The following is a 19,969-nucleotide window of genomic DNA, read 5'->3' as shown; positions in this document are numbered from 1 at the left end:
AGCATCACCCGGCATGGTTCAGTCATCAGGAGGGTATCCACTCTGCGTAGTTGTTCAAGGCCAGCTAAGACATTCTTGTGCCCATGTTCTAACAGCATTATACAATAATTTTAAGAGCCCCAAAAGTATGTAATTTGGATGTATACATAGAAAAAATTGAAAACTGCACCCTGGCCAGTTTGCTCAGTGGTTAGAGCGTCGGCCCTCAGACCAATGACTTGCGGGTTCGATTCCAGTCAAAGGCACGTACCTCGGTTCATCCCCAGCCCTGGTTGGGGTCGTGCCGGAGGCCACCAGTCGATGTGTCTCTTTCACATCGATGTTTCTCCTCTCTCCCTCTCTCTCCCTCCCCCACTCTATCTGAAGATAAATTAAAAAAATATCCTCAGGTGAGGATTAAAAAAAAATTTGAAAACTGCTACATTTATCAGCTATTTAAAACATTCACATACCTAGATTTGCTTGTTCTTCAAGAATCCTATATAGTTGTTTACTGTCTGGGGTTTTTATTTGTTTTATTTTATTGTTCTCTTGTGTAAATCATGTTTCTCCAACTGATTGTTGTTGCTGAAAGCCATGGACTATCTCAAATTATGTCAGTATCTTAGAGTGTTTTATGTAAATGTTGTTTCTTGACTATTATTTATGATAATGATCCAGTGATGCCACTTTCTTTTTCTTTTTCATTTCAGCATGTCTTCAAATTAGAACAAGAGGAATATATGAAGGAACAAATTCCATGGACGCTCATAGATTTTTATGATAATCAGCCTTGCATTAATCTTATAGAATCTAAACTGGGCATTCTAGATTTGCTGGATGAGGAATGCAGAGTAAGTATGACTCCCTGATGTACTTAGTCAAAACAGCTATATCAAGATCAGAAGATAAATGGGTTTAAGCAGAGATTCATAGTATACTATGAGGTGCCATTGTGGGGTTCACAGTAACTTGCATTCTGAAGGGTCACTAGACCCAAAGGCTTTTAAATGCAAGTGAAACTAAGAGAATTTCTCTTCTCTTATCAGCTGACTTGAAATTATGTGAAAGATGGACATTTGATACAACTACTACCAATTTTAGCCACTTCTGATAATATGTTTGTATTTGGTACTTTTTGTTAAATGGTATGATATATTTAAAGAAATGTAAGAAATTACAAAAGATATATATTTTTTTTTTTTTTATCCTCACCCGAGGATATTTTTCCATTTTTTGTACAGATAGAGTGGGAGGGAGAGAGAGGAAGGGAGAGAGAGAGAGAAACATCGACGTGAAGGGACACATCGAGTGGCTGCCACCCGCACGACCAACCAGGGCCGGGGACAAACTGCAACTGAAGTACGTGCCCTTAGCGGGAACCGAACCTGGGTCTCTCCGGACCGCAGGCCGACGCTCTAACCGCTGAGCCAAACTGGCCAGGGCTACAAAAGATATTTTGAATAATTGTTCTAAATATCCATGATATAACATTTGACTAGTTCTTTATTACTGATATGTATGGTAGGGAGGGAATTTTAACTTTAAATTTGAAGATGCAGAATGTTAGAAAAAGATGAGCTCCCCAGCTTTACTGTTAACTGAGTAATCTTAGACAAATAACCTGTTCTTTCTCTTTATTTATTTAGTTAATAAATTAATAGTTACAACTGAAACATAGATTGATCCTCCTAAGCATCCGGATTTTCTACAACATTCAGAATGCTTTTAATGACAAGGTCCCTCAGCCTCACTCACAATTAAACAAAATCCAAGTCAAAACAAAAACAAGTTAATGTTTTTTATCTATTAGGAGAGTTTAAATTTAGCAATACCTTTCATTTGATGCTACCAAATGAACTCTTCATGAAGGGCATGAATTAGTACAACATATTTTAGAGGAATTTGATGCTATTCATCAAAATTATAAAAATATATATATTTTTTTTCTTTATTGATTGTGGAGGGAAGGAAAGGAGAGGGAGAGAGAGATAGAAACATCGATAAGAGAGAACATCAACTGGCCGCCTCCTGCATGCCCCCCACTGGCAGTTTAGCCCACAACCTGGGCATTTGCCCTGACCAGGAATTGAACCAGCAACCTCTTGGTGCATGGGTCTATGCTCAATCACTGAGCCACACCGGCTGGGCAACACATACATATTTTGACTCAGCAGTGGAATTGCTGGGCGTTTACCGTATGAATATACTTGCAAAAGTATCCTGGGTATATATGTAAAAGAAGTCAATGTCAGAAAAATCAATAACAACATGGTGACCATAAATATAAAAATGCTACTATTAAAAGGGAAAAAAATGCAGTGAGTTTATAGAATGATCCTCTTTGTGTATATGCCTTTAGAGACAGGAAGATAGAGAATTTGATGGCAGTGGTAAGAGGAAACAATTCTCCATTTTATACTTTTCTGAATTATATAAATATTTAACTATATGCAAATATTACCTTTATTTAACAAGTTTTTAGAAAATACGTGATAGTCATGATATTTCATCTTTCATTTGTGAGGCTTTTATTTTAAGAGCAAATTGAATATTTTCAATTTGGCAGATTGAGTTTCCTCATGGGAAGGTCTCAGTTATTGTTCTCCATTAATAATGGATTTTTGGCCTATAAGAGAGAAATGTGGAAGAAATAAGTTCCTAAATTGAATATAAACTTGGTAGGTGAAACCAAAAAATGGTCTCTTAGTTAATGCATCAGAAAAGTCTCATAACAATATTCCTTTCTTTTTTCTTTCTTTCATTAAATGTAGATGCCTAAAGGTACAGATGACACTTGGGCCCAAAAGTTGTACAACACACATTTGAACAAATGTGCACTCTTTGAAAAGCCCCGTCTATCAAACAAAGCTTTCATTATTCAACATTTTGCTGACAAAGTAAGGAAGCTTTATTATCTTTTTTCTTTTTGAATACTTAACTTCAAAGAAGAAAAAAATCAGTAGTCAAGAGGTATTATTTTTTTTCTTGGCTGAAGTTTGCATTCTTTAGGGCTGTATAGGAAAAGTAATCTTCATTGTTGGCATGTTGTTTTTCTTTTCCTTTAACCTAAATGGAATTATGAAATAAGTATGGGTTTACAGTCCTCTCTCCATAATTTTGAAATCCAAGAAACTCTGAAAACCAGAAGTCTTTGGATAATTTATTTAGTTGGATAAACCTATCTCTGTCATGAACTAACATGGGGTTCTTTATAGTCTTTACTTATCCCAGTTAGGCTGTACATTTATATATTTCAATATAGAAATGATAATGTATTTGGTCACAGATTGCTGCTTTGGACTTTGCCGAACAATTCTGAATTCTAAAGCATAGCTGACCCCCAAGGGTTTCAGAATAGAAATTGTGGACTTGTGTCACCCTCTGTTATTTATTCACTGGGTCTTAGTAACAAGACAGGCAGACTTGCTGCTCTGCACATTCTGTAGTCTACTGAGAAAATCAGGAGCTGTAAGACTAATTTATGTTCCAAGGAGGTTGTAGGGTAGGCTGTGGAGTGAGCCCCTCAGGGTTTCCTTCAGGATTTGGGTGCCTTCTGAATCCTCCTTAATTCTGGCTGGAAACCTTGGAATGACTTTAGGGCCATGTAAGGGCTTTGTGGTACAGGCTGGGAGCCCCTTGAGTGGTAGATGGCTGAGTTACTGGAGTTTTGGAAGCAGGAATAGTTCATTCTCAAGTAGTTCCAGTTATCAAATTATACAGTATTTACCAGCCTGCACTTCCATCCATCCTCAGCGCTTCTACTTTCTTTCTGTTGGACAGCCATTTGTTCCTCCTGATCTTTCCCTCTTTAATCTCTTCTCTTCCAAGAGAAGACTTACCCTTGCTGGATGGTGCACTAGGTTAGGAGATTACTGGTCAGCTTTGGAGGGGCTGCCAGCACCAGTGAAGAGAATTAACTTCAGATGAGTCTGCTTACCCATGATGTGGGAGGATCTTTTAGACCACAGTTACTCAGCACTACTGCTGTTCCCTAGAAAAAACAGTATTTGGAAAGCTTTGTCTAGGGTTAACATACTTCTTACCAAGTTTGTGGTTTCTTAGAATAGACCAATGATAACCACTTTGCTGTTTGCCAGTCATATAGCCTGAGCTTAATACATATTTTGTTGTTGATGATTATGATATATATTCAAAAGTTTTATCAGTTAAGGAGATTTTTCCATATTTTTTCAGGTGGAATACCAGTGTGAAGGCTTTCTGGAAAAGAATAAAGATACTGTTTTTGAAGAACAAATTAAAGTTCTTAAATCAAGCAAGGTAACCATGTACATGGTTTTATTCAATCAGGATATATTCAATAAAATGTTAAGTACTTAAGCATTAGCTTTTTAAACAATAATAATGATTTTTATAACAAAATCAGCTCTATTGCTAGTTTTCAAATGTATAGCACTTAACTTTGTTAGGTCCTGTTTCAAATGCCTTACAAATGCTAACTCATCTCTCCTCATAATGAGGCGACATCATCATTACTCTGCCTGTTTTACAGATGAGGGACCCATGGCACAGGGACTTCAGTGCTAATGAGTGTTCATGCCAGATTAAAACCTAAGCTGTCTGCTCAGACTCTGTGTTTTTAACTACCATGCATGGTTGTCTTTCAGTTTTATGTGACAGTTTTGCCTCCACAGCAGTTTTAGACTCATCTTGTGCCTCTGTGAGAGACTTTGAGAGAAAATAGTTTTTGCTGTGTCATTTTGAAGGGATGCACTTGAAACATGACCTTATGCACTCTTCAGATGGAGACAGATTTCTGGATCATTGAGTATAGTTTCAGGTGTGGTCCAAAGCACTTTGAAATTATATTTTTCTAGGCATAGATTCTAGAAACAATGTTTTCTAGTGGGAAAAGAATATTCAAGATGGCAAATAACTATGATGGGTACATGGATTGATTATTAGGTTGATCCCAGTCTCCATTCTTTGACTCTAATCAAGAAAGGATAGGAAGGGAAGCACAGCTCACTTTCATTGTGAAGGAACAAACCAGGAAGCCAGTTACTCAGTTTAGCAAAATGAGTATTCAAATATTAAAAAAAAACTAAAAATATTAATCATATTCTTCTAGATTACTGACTGGTACTTTTTTAAGTTTATTCTAAAATTATCAGTTTTTCTAGTTTATTCTAAGACAGTCTTTTTTTGTAACGTCAGTGGAATATTATATGAACATTTTGACTCTTGTTTTTAGAACAAAAGCATTTACTTTAAATTATTTTGATAATAGAAAGATCATATAAAGACAAAATTCTAGTTTTTAACCCTCAGGAAATAAAGATTATATAAAGACCAAATTCCAGTTTTAACCTCAGGAAATAAAGAGTCTAAGTGTCTTTAGATAAAGATTTTTCCTTATCCTCATAGGCACTGGGCATTAATACTTTATGGCCTATGGGGCTGATGTAGAAGAGAAAATTCTCTCACAGGGCCAATCCTTGAATGTTATTCAATTAAGACTATAAATAATTTTGATTTATGAATAGTAACGAAAACCATGAAATTCTACTGTCACTACTCTGCCTAAGTAATTAGCTTAAATAGAATATTCACAGGTTCTCATTCCCCAGAAACCCATAATCAGTTGTGTCCTTATTCTGACTTAACTTTTTTGATTGGCTAGTTATCAGCTTAATTATCAAAAAGTAGTTACGCATTCTGAGCAATCATTTGGAGTGATTATCAATCTATATAACATTGTCACTGTTGGAATGGGGACCGTGTGTGATTTACATAGAATCTTAAAGGCATCCCCTGCTCCCAGTCAGAAACTCATCCCCTCAGAAACCCAGCCTAAGGGTATGAACTTTATATTTTAATGTCTTTGCACCTGATAGGAAGCAAGTATAATAGTGTTGATTTGTTCTCCTAGATGTACTAATATTAGAAGGTTAATATTATGTGTTTTAAATAGAATTATTTTTGTGGTAATACAGAGTGGGGTTGAGTTGGTGTGTGTGTTTTGTCTTTTTCTTTCCTCTTCAATTTTGCAGCTTTTAGTCAAATTTTCAACTTGAAAAGGACTTAAGGTCTTACAAACTTAACAAAAAGTATCTTAAGATTTCTTTAGGGTGAAAAAATATAAATTATGTTGCCACATCTAATATCAGGGAGCACATAAATGATTACAACTCTACCAGATACCATTAAAAAGAGTTACAACCCCTATTTTCTATGTTGCTTATTGATGAAGGGAAGCACAGTTCATCTACTGAGTTGATGCTTTAGATTTCTCATCTATGAAATAGAATTGTAATAGTATCTAAGGGGTTCTAATGAAGATTAAATAGGTTTTATTAAGCCCTTAGAGTAGTGCTTATGCATAAAAACCTCTTAGTGAATAATGGTATTGTTGTTATTACCGAAATGATTTCCCACATTTTCATGAAGCTGCTACTTGGATTATTTTGTTTTCTGTTAACACTATTTCCTAGACAGAGCAAAGAAACAAGGTGGAATGTCTAGGCATATCTACCTACTTATATATCTGTGTATCCATTTCTCTTTAAATAAAGTTGGCATCCTCAGTCAGTGGGGAATGGATAAATTCTTTAATAAGTGGTTTAAGAAAATTGGGAATTTAGCCAGGTAAACAAGGTAAATGAGATAGGGAGAGGTTCTTGCTTTTGTGCAGAGTTAGATAATAACCATGTAATCAAATATTTAGATAATATTACATCAAAGTGGTAAATGCTATAAAGGAAGGTAGAACAGGTTAACAAGCTAGAGAGTGACTAAGCTTGGGCAGGGGTGAAGTCTGCATTAGCTGGGGTGGTCAGGGAAGGCCTCTCTGAGGAAGTGACATTTAGATTTAGGCTGTGTCCTAAAAAATGGGAGACAGTCATGTCAAGACAGATGGAAGAACAGGTGAGGAGCACATAGGTAATGCTAATGTAGAGCTAACAATTTATTTGGAAGTGATAGAATAGCACTTATACCCCCCCTCGGTAATCCAACCTATTCTCTAAAAATTATTATTGATTCATAATTATTTTCAAATAGTATAATACTGTAGAACTAGTTCATGACATTCTTCCTGCTGAGATTTGCAGTGATATATTTTAGCTGGTGCTCTCCATTTGAATTAGTGGGTAGACAAATGAAGCAAGGTGATAAAACATTTTGTGGAACTACGGTAATAAGATAGGACATTCAGTGAGCATTTTGCTCATAAAATAATATAGTTCAAACTCAATAATATGTTTAGAGTGGCTAATTCTCGTGGATTAGGATTTCAAGTCTTAGTGGTTGTCTCTCATATGCACCCAATCAGGGATTGAACACGCAACCCGAGTATGTGCCCTGACCAGAAATTGAACCTGTGACTTTCTGGTGCACAGGACAACATTCAACCAACTGAGCACACTGGCCAGGGCTCATTTTGATTTTGTTTCCCCAAAACATGGTTGTCGAATTATTGTACCTGTATTCCCCCACCCCCCTGTGTTTTTATAGCCTAGATGTCACTTTCATCTCATACTTTTGGCTCCTGACACAGATACTGATTACTTCTGGAATATGGCCCTGAAAGTTTACTTAAGGGAGGGAATCACTATGGATTGCAAATCTTCATGTTTCTGTAAAGGTTGACATTTGAGTTGGAGTTAATTTTTAATTTTTTTTTTTTTTAGTTTGAGTTTAGAGTGTAATTTCCCTTTGCTCTTTCTGACTCAGTTTAAGATGCTACCAGAATTGTTTCAAGACGATGAGAAGACCATCAGTCCAACCTCAGCCACCTCTTCAGGGCGCACACCCCTCACCCGTATTCCTGCAAAGCCTACCAAAGGTAGACCAGGCCAGACAGCCAAAGAGCACAAGAAAACAGTGGGGCACCAGGTGAGTTCAGGAAGCCACTGCTGTGGTGTCCTTTTCTCTTTGGCTCAGCTGAAGCCTCAGGTGTTCCTTCTCAGCCTCCCAGGTGGGATCCTCGGGGGAGAAGAGGCTAGAGTTTTCACTGTGAGAACATGTAACACCGCTCCTACTCCTCTCCACCTAGCTTTAGACCCATGGCTCTGATTAAGCCTTTCCCAAAATAATTTTCTCTGCATCTTAATTCTTCTTCCTTTTAGACCACTGTAGCCTTTGTTTTGTTCTCTGGTCGTTTCCTCTCTGGATTTGTACAGAGCATCAGCTTCTTACACTGGAATAGTGCCCTCTCATTTTTTTGATGTCTTAGGCTCTTGTGGGGTGAACAGTGGCCCAGGCTTTGGACTCGAGGCTGAGCACTAGTCAGCTTCTTTTCCTGTGCATGGGACCCTGTGCCTAATGCAGATAGGAAGCCAGGCCTGACACAGGTCCACTGCCTCCAGTCCTGATCCTATGTCCCTGATGGTAACCCCATCCTGGCTGTACTCTCCCATTCTCCCACTCATGTCTTTTTCTTTATTGATTTTAGAAAGAGAGAAAGGGAGTGGGAGGGAGAGAGAGAAACATCAATGAAATAGAGCATCGATTAGCCACCTCCTGCATGCCCCCGACTGGGGATTAGGCCCACAACCTGGGCACATACCCTGACCGGGAATCGAACCAGCAACCTCTTGGTGCATGGGTCGACCCCCAACTACTGAGCCACACCGGCCAGTCATCCCACTCATTTCTATACTTTTTAAAGTCATCTGCTGCATTTTTCAGTATCTTACTCCCACTGTACATGATTAAATGGCCTTAATGTTTTTAAAGCAAGGTTATATTTTTAGTTAGAATTCTGAATTCACAACAGAAAACAGCAGAAACTTGTATTAAAAGGGGAGTGGGAAGACTGAACTCTAATGCAATAATGGACTTTGGGAGATTATGATATGTCAGTTTAGGTTCATGAACTGTAAAAGATGTGTACAGTTCTGGTGGGGGATGTTCATAACGGGAAGTCTGTGCTTGCGTGAGACAAGGGATGGTTGGGCGACACCCCCCCCCCCCCCCCGTATCTTCTCAATTTTGCCGTGAACCTAAAACTGCTCTGCAAAGAAAACCGTCTATAAAAAGAAGGTATGGCCCTGGCCGGTTTGGCTCAGCGGTTAGAGCATCAGCCACAGTCCATTGAGACTTGGGTTCAGTTCTCGCTGAGGGCATATATCTCGGTTGCAGTTTGTCCCCAGTCCTGGTTGGGTCGTGCGGGAGGCAGCCACTCGATGTGTCCCTTTCACGTTGATGTTTCTTTCTCTCTCTCTCCTTCCCACTCTATCTAAACAAAAAATGGGAAAATGTCCTCGGGTAAAGATAAAAAAAAAAAGGGATGGGGTGGGGAAAAGGGATGGCAGAGAGAGAATATGTATTTAGTAGAATAAGCATGTAAATGGTAGAATTTAAGCAAATTTTAACCTAAAACCCTGGCATTCTTGTTCAATAGCAGCCCCCCTTCTGAGATTGGGTCAATCTCTACTACTGTCATTAGAAGAAAATTTTAACTTGTTTTTGGCCTAGACAAAACCTTGATTCCCCTTTTGCTGTTTTCCATGCAGTTCCGAAATTCCCTTCACCTGCTTATGGAGACTCTCAATGCCACTACTCCTCACTATGTGCGCTGTATTAAGCCTAATGATTTCAAGTTCCCATTCACGTAAGTATTTCTCAATTACTGAATTTAAAAGTATCCATATTTCATAAGGATTACCAAACCAATAGAAGGAAAAAATATTTGGGTAATTCTTCATGACTTGTGGAGGGAAACTACTAGTTAATATAATTAAAAGAATATATATTTTTAACCTTTGCCCCCCCCCCCCCATTTCTCTTATCTGTCAGCCCCCACCTCTGGCAACCACCAGTCTATTCTCTGTATCTATGAGCTTGGATTGTGTGTGTGTGTGTGTGTGTGTGTGTGTGTGTGTTGTTTTGTGTTTTTGTATTTTTATTTTTATGAGATTATTTGAGCCAAACTGACGACAATGGCCAGGAAGCAAGATCTCAAATGCTCCATGTTTTGTGTTCTTTAGATTGCACGTGTAAGAGGGATCATATGGTATTTATCATTTTCTGACTTGACTTCATTTAGCATTATGCCCTCAGGTTCCATCTATGTTGTCCCAAATGGCAAGATTTTATTTTCTTTTATGGCTGAAGAATATTCCATTGTATATATACAACAGTTTCTTTATCCATTTATTCATTGATTGGGTCGTTTCTATATCTTGACCATTGTAAACAGTACTGCAATGAACATGGGGTTGCATATATCTTTTTGAGTTAGCGTTTTTTTTTTTTTCCTTTGGTTAAATACCCAGAAGTGAAGTTACTGGATCATATGGTAGTTGTATTTTTAATTTTGTGAGAATCTCCATATTGTTTTTCACAGTGGCTGCACCAGTTTATATTCCCACTGTAAAAAGGTCCCCTTTTTTCAACATCCTTGCCAACACTTGTTACTTGTTTTTTTGGTAATAGCCATTCTAACAGGTGTGAGATGATATCTCATTGTGGTTTTTATATGCATTTCCCTGATGATTAATGGTTGAGCATTTTTTCATGTATCTATTGGCCATCTGTATGTCTTCTTAGGAAATTTGTATATTTAGATCTTCTGGTCATTTAAAAAATCAGACTTTTTTTTTGCTATTGAATTGTATGAATTCTTTATATATTTTAGATATTAACCCCTTATTGGATATATGATTTGTAAACATTTTCTTCCATTCAGTAAGTTGCCTTTTCATTTTGTTGATGGTTTCCTTTGCTGTGCAGAAGCTTTTAGTTTGATATAGTCTTACTTGTTTATTTTTGCTTTTGTTGCTTTTACTTTTGGTGTTAGATTAACAAATCATCACCAAAACCTATGTCAGGGACCTTATCATCTATGTTTTCTTCTAGGAATTTTATAGTTTTAGGTCTTATGATCAAGTTTTTAATCCATTTTGAATTAATTTTTGTGTATGGTATAAGATAGTGGTTTAGTTTCATTTTTTACATGTGACTCTCCAGTTTTCTCCAGCACCATTTATCAAAGAGACTGTCCTCTCCCCTTTGTGTATGTTTGGCTTGTTTGTCATCAATTAATTGATCATGTATGTGTGGGTTTTTTTCTGGGCTCTCTATTCTGTTCCATTGATCAATGTGTCTGTTTTTATGCCAATAAACATACCATTTAATTACTAAATTTTATAATAGTGTTTAAGATCAGGGAGCCTCATGCCTCTAGCTTTTTTGTTCTTTCTCAAGATTGCTTTGGGTGTGGTTTTTTTCTTCAGTTGTTGTTCCCTTCTGAGAATGTGAGAACCAACTTAGTAGTCGACCTTCTGAAGATTTTAAAAGCTGAGGTTAAGCAAGCATTCATAGTTGTAGTTTCTGTTTTGAGTTTATTTTAGTTTAGGATTTTTCTGGGCTTTTGTTAATTTGGGCATTAGTTAAAACCAGAGCTGGGTGGGTAAGACTACTTTAGCAAAGGCTCACAGTTATCCCTGCTACTTTTGAATGGTTGAAACCATCATAGAATGTCTGCTTTTACCAGACATCTTGTTCTACATTAATTACCATATATGGAGGGAAATATTTTTTTCAAAAGGGAAATATTTCTTTAATTTTAAAAGTAATCTATGTACAAAGAACAACATCAACAACAAAAGAAAAACAAAAAGGAAAAAGCTAAAAAAAAACCACAAAAAAATAAAAGTAATGTATATACATTGTAAAACAATTTTCAGAAAATATAAAATAGTATAAAAATAAATGAAAAGGCATTCATTATACCCAGATAGATAACTGGTATTAAGTGGCCAACATTTCTTCCCTCCTTGCTGTGTGTGTGTGTGTGTGTGTGTGTGTGTGTGTGTGAGAGAGAGAGAGAGAGAGAGAGAGAGGCAGGAAGAGTGCAAAAGAGACACACTAATGAAAGGGAGGGGCTCATGTTGTAATTGCTGTTTTGTATCTGCTTTTATTTTAATAAATTGTGGATACTTTCCAGCTAGTAAATAAAAATCCACATCATCATTTTAATGGCTACATAATGTCTCATAATATAGACATACCATTATTTATTTAAATTATTTCCTTTTGATTGCCATTTAGGTTATTACAACAATGCTATGATAAACATCTTTTGCCAAACATTTTTGTATTTTTGCCTGATTACCTCCTTAGGATGATATATTTCTAGAAGTGGAATTTGTAAGTCAAAGATTAGACACATTTACCAAAGGTTATAGTAACTCAAACTCCCACTTTGTAGTGGAGGGGTGCTCTTTCCCCAACGCCCCTGCCAAACCTGCCCTCTGGCTCTTCTGCCTTAGATTGGAGGGCAATTCTGAAAAACTGTTACATCCTCTTCATTGCCAAGAAGCCCTTTCTGGAGAAAGAAGGAAGCAGGAAGAAGCTGCCACACCCTGGGCCAATCTCCAGGACAGCCCTAGCTAACACCATCTCCCAACACCACCAGAACACTTGAGAAAATAGCACAGCAGAGGGTTGGAGAGGTCGCTCAGAGCTTAACTGGGGGAGTAAGAGGAGTGATCATTCAGTGAGTGACAGGCCTAACCATTTCCCCTTTTAGGGTCAGTTTAATGTTAAGATGCCAGTTGTCTAGCATAAAATAAACATAAATTATGTCAGATTTAACACAACACAAAAATATTTTCCATTGACATGGACACTATATATCCTTAGTATGTACACACCAATAGCTTTTAAAACACGAGTACTGTTTTAAAAGAATGACTGAATAGGGCATATTTAATTTGTCCTTCTTGTCAGAGAAATCTCCAGAGCTGGCTAGTCTTTATTCCAGGGGAAATTTGTATGATGAGCTAAAGAATTATGAGCATGGCGAGTCAAACCAAGCCATGTGTGTTTGTTTTAAATATTTTCAGTGGTATTTCTTATGAGTTGTGGTATGAATGACAGATAATGTTTATGATTCTTTAGTTTTACTGCTGATTGTCTCCTCCCCACTATCACATAGAGTTTTCCATTTTGATCACTGCTACAACTTTTGAATGCTTTCTTTTCTGATGTATCTATTTGGCTTTTTATGGAAGAATCTCTGGACTGAGGAGAGTAATTTGAGACTACAGCCAGGCTTCTTTGTGTGTTAATGATTTTCATTTGTGTCTGTAGGTTTGATGAGAAGCGGGCTGTGCAGCAGCTGAGAGCATGTGGTGTCCTGGAAACCATCCGAATCAGTGCAGCTGGTTTCCCCTCACGGTGAGCCGGGCATTTTCCAAATATAAGGAATCCTAATGAGATAGGTTCCTACTGTAAATAAACTAACATGAGTTTCTTTTTATAGGTGGACTTACCAAGAATTTTTCAGCCGCTACCGTGTCCTAATGAAGCAAAAAGATGTGCTGAGTGACAAAAAGCAAACATGCAAGAATGTTTTAGAGAAACTGATCTCGGTAAGAAAAAATTTACTTACCTTTATCTGAACAGATTATGGCCAAAGGCCTTGTGATTATAATCTGTGAAAGCCCAGGGAACATTCAAATATCACTAGTTCAGGGCCGGGAGAGGGGAGGACACACTGTCTTAGAGACCGAGGCTCACTGTATTTAGGATGCCTGGACTCACTGGTGAGGATGATGGTCCACAATCAGGAACCAGGATGGGGAGGCCTGGACCCAAATTTGAGACACATTCTTCTTAGAATTTTTTCATTATCAGTAAAATTTACCTGATACTTATGGAAGATACCAGGCCAGATGCTGTGTGATTAAGAAAAAATAAGTCTTGTCCTTAGGTAACATAATCTATCTTGGAAATTAATGCATTTTTTAAGAAAAGTATACTAGCCTGGCTGGTGTGGCACAGTGGATTAAAAAAATTTTTTTTTATTCTCACCAGAGGACATTTTTGCATTTATTTTCAGATAGAGCGGGAGGGAGAGAGTGGGGAGAGAGAGAGAGAGAAACATCAGTGTGAGAGAGACGCAGTGAGTGGCCAGGGCTGGGGACAAACTGCAACCGAGGTACATGCCCTTAGTGGGAACCGAACCCAGGACTCTTTGGTCCACAGGCCGACGTTCTAACCACTGAGCAAAACTGGCCAGGGCTGGCACAGTGGACTGAGTGTCATCCCATGGACTAAGAGGTCCTGGTTCAATTCCCGGTTGGGGCACATGCCCAGGTTTCGGGCTTGATCCCCAGTGGGGAGAGTGCAGGAGGCAGCCGATTGATGTTTCTCTTTCACATTGATGTTTCGCTCTCTAAAAAAATTATAAAAATAAAATAAAAAAACTCCACCATATTTTAAAAATAAAAATAAATAAAGATAAGTATTCTATACCTTAATGTCTATCAAATGCTGAGTGAGGGAGACAGGAAATCGGAGCAGAGCAAAGGCACATCTGCAATGGGAAGGAAGAACAATTTCATGGGAGATGTGTGTTTTGAGTCAGGCTCTGAAGAATGGGTAAGATTGTATAAAAGTGTAAGAGAGTATTTTAATAGGGAACATAGTGTGAAGAAGTAGGAAAACATTGATTTAGCTCAGAAAACAGTAATGTAGTGTCTTTGCAGTATAAGATTAGTGTATGGGACAGTAGGGAAATGTTTAGGAAATGCAGGTTGGTGTTGGGAGAGGCTTACATTCTGAACTAAGGAGTATAGAAACTTTAGAATGCATGAGTTGCATGAGTCACCTGGAGGGCTTGTTAAAACACTCCCCCCAGCCCCCACTCCCACCCCCGGTTTCTGACTCAGTAGGTCTGGGATGGGTCCAGCAACTTGCATTTGTAAGAAGTTGCCAGGTGATGCTGATGCTGGTTTGAGGACTACTCTTGGAGACCCACTGATCTAGGTCATGGAGAATTTAAGATCCATGAAAGATTTAAAAAAATATTTTCACTTGTTTAACACTAGTTTGGATACATTACCTCACTCTGAGGTATTTAGCCATGATTAATTAAATAGACTATCTTGTCTTTGTAATAATAACATTTTTTTTCTTTGAAAGAGCTAAGACCATTTTCTTAATGTGTAAAAGATCTGGAGCTTTTTGAGTTTGGCCCAACTCCTTTCTAACCTGGGTTCAGATGGGAATGCAGAGCAGAAAGTAGGGACAGTCCTATGCCTGTGCCCCCCACTCCCTCGACTCCAGGCCTGGTTCAGGGCTTTGCCGGGTAAAGGTGCAAATTGAGGAGTGCAGGGTTGGTGTGGGGTGCAGTCGGGGAAGCTGAGATGGGACAGGGTAAAGGAGAGGTAACTACTTTCAAGCTTTTTTATATCCCCAGCTAGGTTTCCTATGTAAATTTTATTGATTAATAATTGTAGGTGTTTTAGATATATGTGGAGATTTCTGACTTTCTGGTTTCATGTATAAGACACGAGATATCTGTTTACAGTGAAAAGTAATTTTCTGTTTTCACCCAATGTCAGATTATAGTAGTGATTATTATAAATAAATCCCACTCTTTTTATGAGCATGGTTAATAAGCTTGCATACTTCTAGATAAGGTGGGTCAGAATGTAATGGACCAAAAATGGCATCTGTGTTTATTGCTTAGCTCCACTTGTTATCAAAAGTAAATGAACGACAGAAATGGGTATATTTTTTAAAAGGAATCTTGAAATTTGTACAAGTAATTTAAACAATTTTTAGGGTTTTATTTATTTGTTTTCAGATACTGTTGATAGAGCAAAGATATAATAAGAGACTTAAGTCTTTTAATATGAGAGCACAAGGTTTTTTTGTTTTTTAATTTTTATTTTGTGTGCATTACTTCCTGTCTTATTCTTCATACTGGTGTTTTTGTCCCTTCAGCTTTCTCATGGAACATACAGCCTGATGTAATCCTTACAGCCTGGGTCAGTCAGAGGGAGTGTCAGCATCTCCATTTCCTTGAGATATTAACATACAAACAAGCAAATAATAGCTGCCTATAACCCACAACCAAGTTTTTGGCCTCAGATAATAATTCCAGGTAGAATAATTCTGGGAAATAATTCTTAAACTACAGTTTTCCTTAAAATCCCTTCTATTTGCTCAACTTGCATAGGATCAAAAATCTGGCTCCATTAGTTAATCATGATGTAGCCCAAGTTTTAGCTAATAGATTCATTCCTTTACTGATTCTGCTTTTAGATTTATTTTTTTCTCTTTAAAAATTTTATTGAATATGGTCTTTATTTCTACTGCTGAGTATACAATTTCTTCCAAAAATAGGACAAGGACAAATACCAGTTTGGTAAGACAAAGATCTTTTTCCGTGCTGGTCAAGTGGCCTATCTAGAAAAATTGAGGGCAGACAAGCTGAGGGCTGCCTGCATTCGGATCCAGAAGACAATCCGAGGGTGGCTGCTGCGGAAGAAGTACCTGCGCATGCGGAAGGCGGCCATTACTGTGCAGAGATATGTGCGAGGCTACCAGGCCCGATGGTAGGTCTCCTGGGGACCTATCCACTCTGGCTCACGGCTTCTGCGATTACACAGCTCATCTGATTCACTGTCCAAACCAGGAGAGTTTAGAGTGGTCACCCTACATGAGAAGGCAACACCTTACCTCTTTTCAGACTCAAAGAGTAACAAGTTAACTCAAAAGTTAAATAGAATAAAATTTCACTCACGCTTATGAATTATTGAGATTCAGCCTCAAAATAATTACAAAATAGTGCATGCTCATGTCCTTAGTATCTCTTATTTTTTATACTTTTATATGGGCGTGAAGAAATCTGTAATCTAAAACATTCCTGAATATGACGTAGTTAATAATGACTCTGCTGAAAAGTTTTCAGGAGCAATAAACTGTGAAGGTCTTTCTAGAATTATACTTCAGTGTGAGTGCATATTAGGATAATTTTAATTTAGAAATATCAGTAGAAATGAATTAATGATAAAGAATTTATGCCCAAACAGAAAGCGTGAAAAATATTGTATATTAACAATATATAGATCTAAAAAACTGGTGATGAATAAGCAAAACCTAGGTATAACCAACTAATTTGGGCGAAGGGGTGTCCATTAAAGCTGCAAATCTGTTATATAATAAAGTAGGTTTTCCAAATGTGTATGTTAACAAATCAACAATTAGTTTACCAGTTTTTATTTATGTAGACACATTTGTGTAATTAAAATTATGTATGAAAACTTTAATTTCACAGAAAAGTTTTCTATATGTATTACAGTAATTTTAATAATTTTATATGGAACGGATCTAGTAAATGCGTGCATTTGCCAGTCACACGAGTAAACAAATGCACAAGGCTGAGGTGTGCCATACTGCACGTTGGAACATCGGCCAGCTCGAGTTAAAACTGCTGCAGAAAACCATGCCACATGATAGCAGAACCAGTTACTGCATATAATGTGGTATGATCACATGCTAATCATTTGCTGAACATTGTTTGCAAGCAGTGATTCTTGGATTTAAATATGTAGACTATAGTTATAGATATGTAATATGTATTTATGTTGGCGAAATCACTGTTTTTTCCAACATATGGCCTATTTGCTAAAATTTGTTTAAAATAACAATGAATCAATAACAAAAAAAATAACCTGTTAATCTAATTATAAGCAAAACTTGGTTAAAAGCATTTTAAAATGAACAGGGTGTTAATTTTCACGTGACACACAGACTGGAAATTTTGTCCCATTAAATCCAAAGTCCATTAAATCGAGGTCTGCAAAATCGAGGGTTTACTGTATGAGATTACTGTTTACAGTTGGTCTGTTATGCAAGGGGCAAATAGCCTGGGGTAATGAGCACTGTCCTAGAAGGAATGAACCTGTATGAGTTTCACTTTCTTTATTGTAAAATCAGGTAATATGGGATATACTAATCTGCAGGGTTGGTAAGGCTTGAATAAGATAATGAATGTAAAAATATTTGGGGAACTATAAATTGCTATACAAAGAAATATGAATGTTGATTTAGTACTGTGTATTATTAAAATAATACAATGGAGGTACTACTTATGCTGAAGATACTGGTTCTTTTAAGTCTCTACAAAATATATTTCTGGGTTTTTCTGATTACTAATGAATGCACTGCTGCTTTCTTTGGCCAGCTATGCTAAGTTCCTGCGCAGAACCAAGGCAGCAACCATCATTCAGAAGTACTGGCGCATGTATGTAGTCCACAGGAAGTACAAAATTAAACGAGCTGCCACTATTGTTCTTCAGTCTTATTTGCGAGGCTACTTGGCCAGAAATAGGTATCGCAAGGTGCGTCATTATTTTCACTTTGTTTATTCATTCCATTAATGTTAGTCAACTCCACGTTTGTACTGTTACCATAGAGGTTCCTGTGGATGTAGGTGCCATAAGGAGACTACCAACAATTGAAATATGTTTTAAAATATTAAATAAGTATATATATGTAATTAATATAACAATGGAAAAAGAAAATATACCTTCTTTTCTCCCCTTGTCTATGTAATTGGAATATAAGTTAGTATATTAGTTTCTTGTGGTTGCTATAATAAATTAGCACCAACTTGGTGGTTTAAAACAATAGAAATTTATTCTCTCATAGTTCTGGAGGTCAAAAATCCAAAATCACTATCACTGGGCCAAAACCAAGGTGTTTGTAGGGCTGCACTCCCTCCAGAAGCTCTAGGGGAGAATCTGTTACTTGCCTCTGTCAACTTCTAATGGCTACTAGTATTTCTTGTGTTTGTGGCCACATCACTCCAGTCTCTGCCTTCATCTTCACATCATCATCTCCTCTGTGTGTGTCTAACTTTGCTTCTTTTGTCTGTCTCTTATGAGAATATTTATGATGGATTTAGGACCCACCAGGATAATTCAGTACAGTCCCCTCATCTCAAGATTTTTAACTTAATCACATCTGCAAAGACCCTTTTCCCAAACAAGGTAACATTTACGGATTCCAGAGATTAGGGTCTGATATCTTTGGGGGCCTCTATTTAACTCACTGTGGTGAGCTTTGAATAGGTAGAATATATGACTTATGGATAGAAGATTGTTCCAAGAATGAAATTACCTTGGAATACTTTACTTTGGTGAAAAGGTGATACAAGTTTAACCACATTAATGTTATTTATTGACTGGAATATGATGCTCTGAACATTTTTGACAAATAATCTTTATATCTGGCAATAATCAACATGACTGTAGGTAATGGACCACCCGATTAATCTTTTTTTTTTTCATCCTCACCCGAGGACATTTTTGCATTTATCTTCTGATAGAACAAGAGGAAGAGAGGGAGGAAGAGAGAGAAACATTGATGTGAAAGAGACACATCAAGTGGTTGCCACCCATATGACCCCCACTGGGGCTGAGGACAAACTGCAACTGAGATACGTGCCCTTAGCAGGAACCGAACCTGGGACTCCCTGGTCCACGGGCTGACGCTCTAACTGCTGAGCCAAACTGGCCAGGGCCACCAGATTAATCTTAATCATCACCTCTGACAACATGATCTAGTTGAAAGGTTTTTCTCTTTCATTTTGGCAAGGTTTTGAGTCTGTCCTTTATGATATATTCCTAATAATCCAGAAGTACAGTCTGGATCTTAAAATCCAGCTCTGTGGGCATGCCCACTGTTAGAAGGAGCATCAGTAGAGTGATTTAAGGGACATGCCTCTATCACAGGAAGTCTGTGAGGGTGACCTAGGCCCTATTCATGTATGTACTTTACTTTTTTATTTTGAAGTAATTTTAGACAACAAAGAAAAATGAAAAACTAAAGAGACTTGAATGAGCATATTTAATAGTTGTGTTTTGAAGAAAATTTGAAGATAGCTACTCCAGGTCTTTTTTTCTGCCCATGCAGGGTTTATACTCTGGTGTTCTTTCGCTACAAGCATGAGCTTTCAGGGGAAGGAAAAGCCTTACTACACTTGGTCTTTTAGATACACCAAACTGTTACACTTCTGTTTTCTTCACTGCTCTCCTCAGGAACATCTGAACTGGGTTTTGAGGTCATTGGTTGAACAGTAGCAGTCTCTGGCCAGCTCAGCTCCAAATGTGACAACACAGTGGGGGTGGCAGAGTAGAGGCCAGTAATGCACCATTAGTGCTCCTTCTTGCCATGCTTCTGGTGTTTCCAGTCCAAGCTTTCCCTGCATGGGGCTTGGGAG

The 19,969-nt window shown here is 37.6% G+C and overlaps 1 protein-coding gene across 7 annotated transcripts in view; it reads left to right on the top strand.

Moving 5' to 3' along the window:
* Positions 1 to 19,969, top strand: part of MYO5A (myosin VA) — a 201,050-nt gene that overhangs the window by 110,884 nt on the left and 70,197 nt on the right. For all 7 annotated transcript variants that reach the window (XM_036255604.1, XM_036255596.1, XM_036255578.1 and 4 more), the window contains exons 12-20: positions 693 to 833; positions 2,754 to 2,879; positions 4,177 to 4,260; positions 7,675 to 7,836; positions 9,459 to 9,556; positions 13,042 to 13,128; positions 13,214 to 13,322; positions 16,087 to 16,298; positions 17,930 to 18,086. In XM_036255604.1, the coding sequence (XP_036111497.1) occupies positions 693 to 833; positions 2,754 to 2,879; positions 4,177 to 4,260; positions 7,675 to 7,836; positions 9,459 to 9,556; positions 13,042 to 13,128; positions 13,214 to 13,322; positions 16,087 to 16,298; positions 17,930 to 18,086 (1,176 nt within the window). The remainder of the gene's footprint in view (positions 1 to 692; positions 834 to 2,753; positions 2,880 to 4,176; positions 4,261 to 7,674; positions 7,837 to 9,458; positions 9,557 to 13,041; positions 13,129 to 13,213; positions 13,323 to 16,086; positions 16,299 to 17,929; positions 18,087 to 19,969) is intronic.

This window comes from Molossus molossus, unplaced genomic scaffold (genome assembly GCF_014108415.1).
Source record: "Molossus molossus isolate mMolMol1 unplaced genomic scaffold, mMolMol1.p scaffold_m16_p_1, whole genome shotgun sequence".
NCBI lineage: Eukaryota > Metazoa > Chordata > Mammalia > Chiroptera > Molossidae > Molossus > Molossus molossus.
This window is presented reverse-complemented; position numbering and strand designations above follow the sequence as displayed.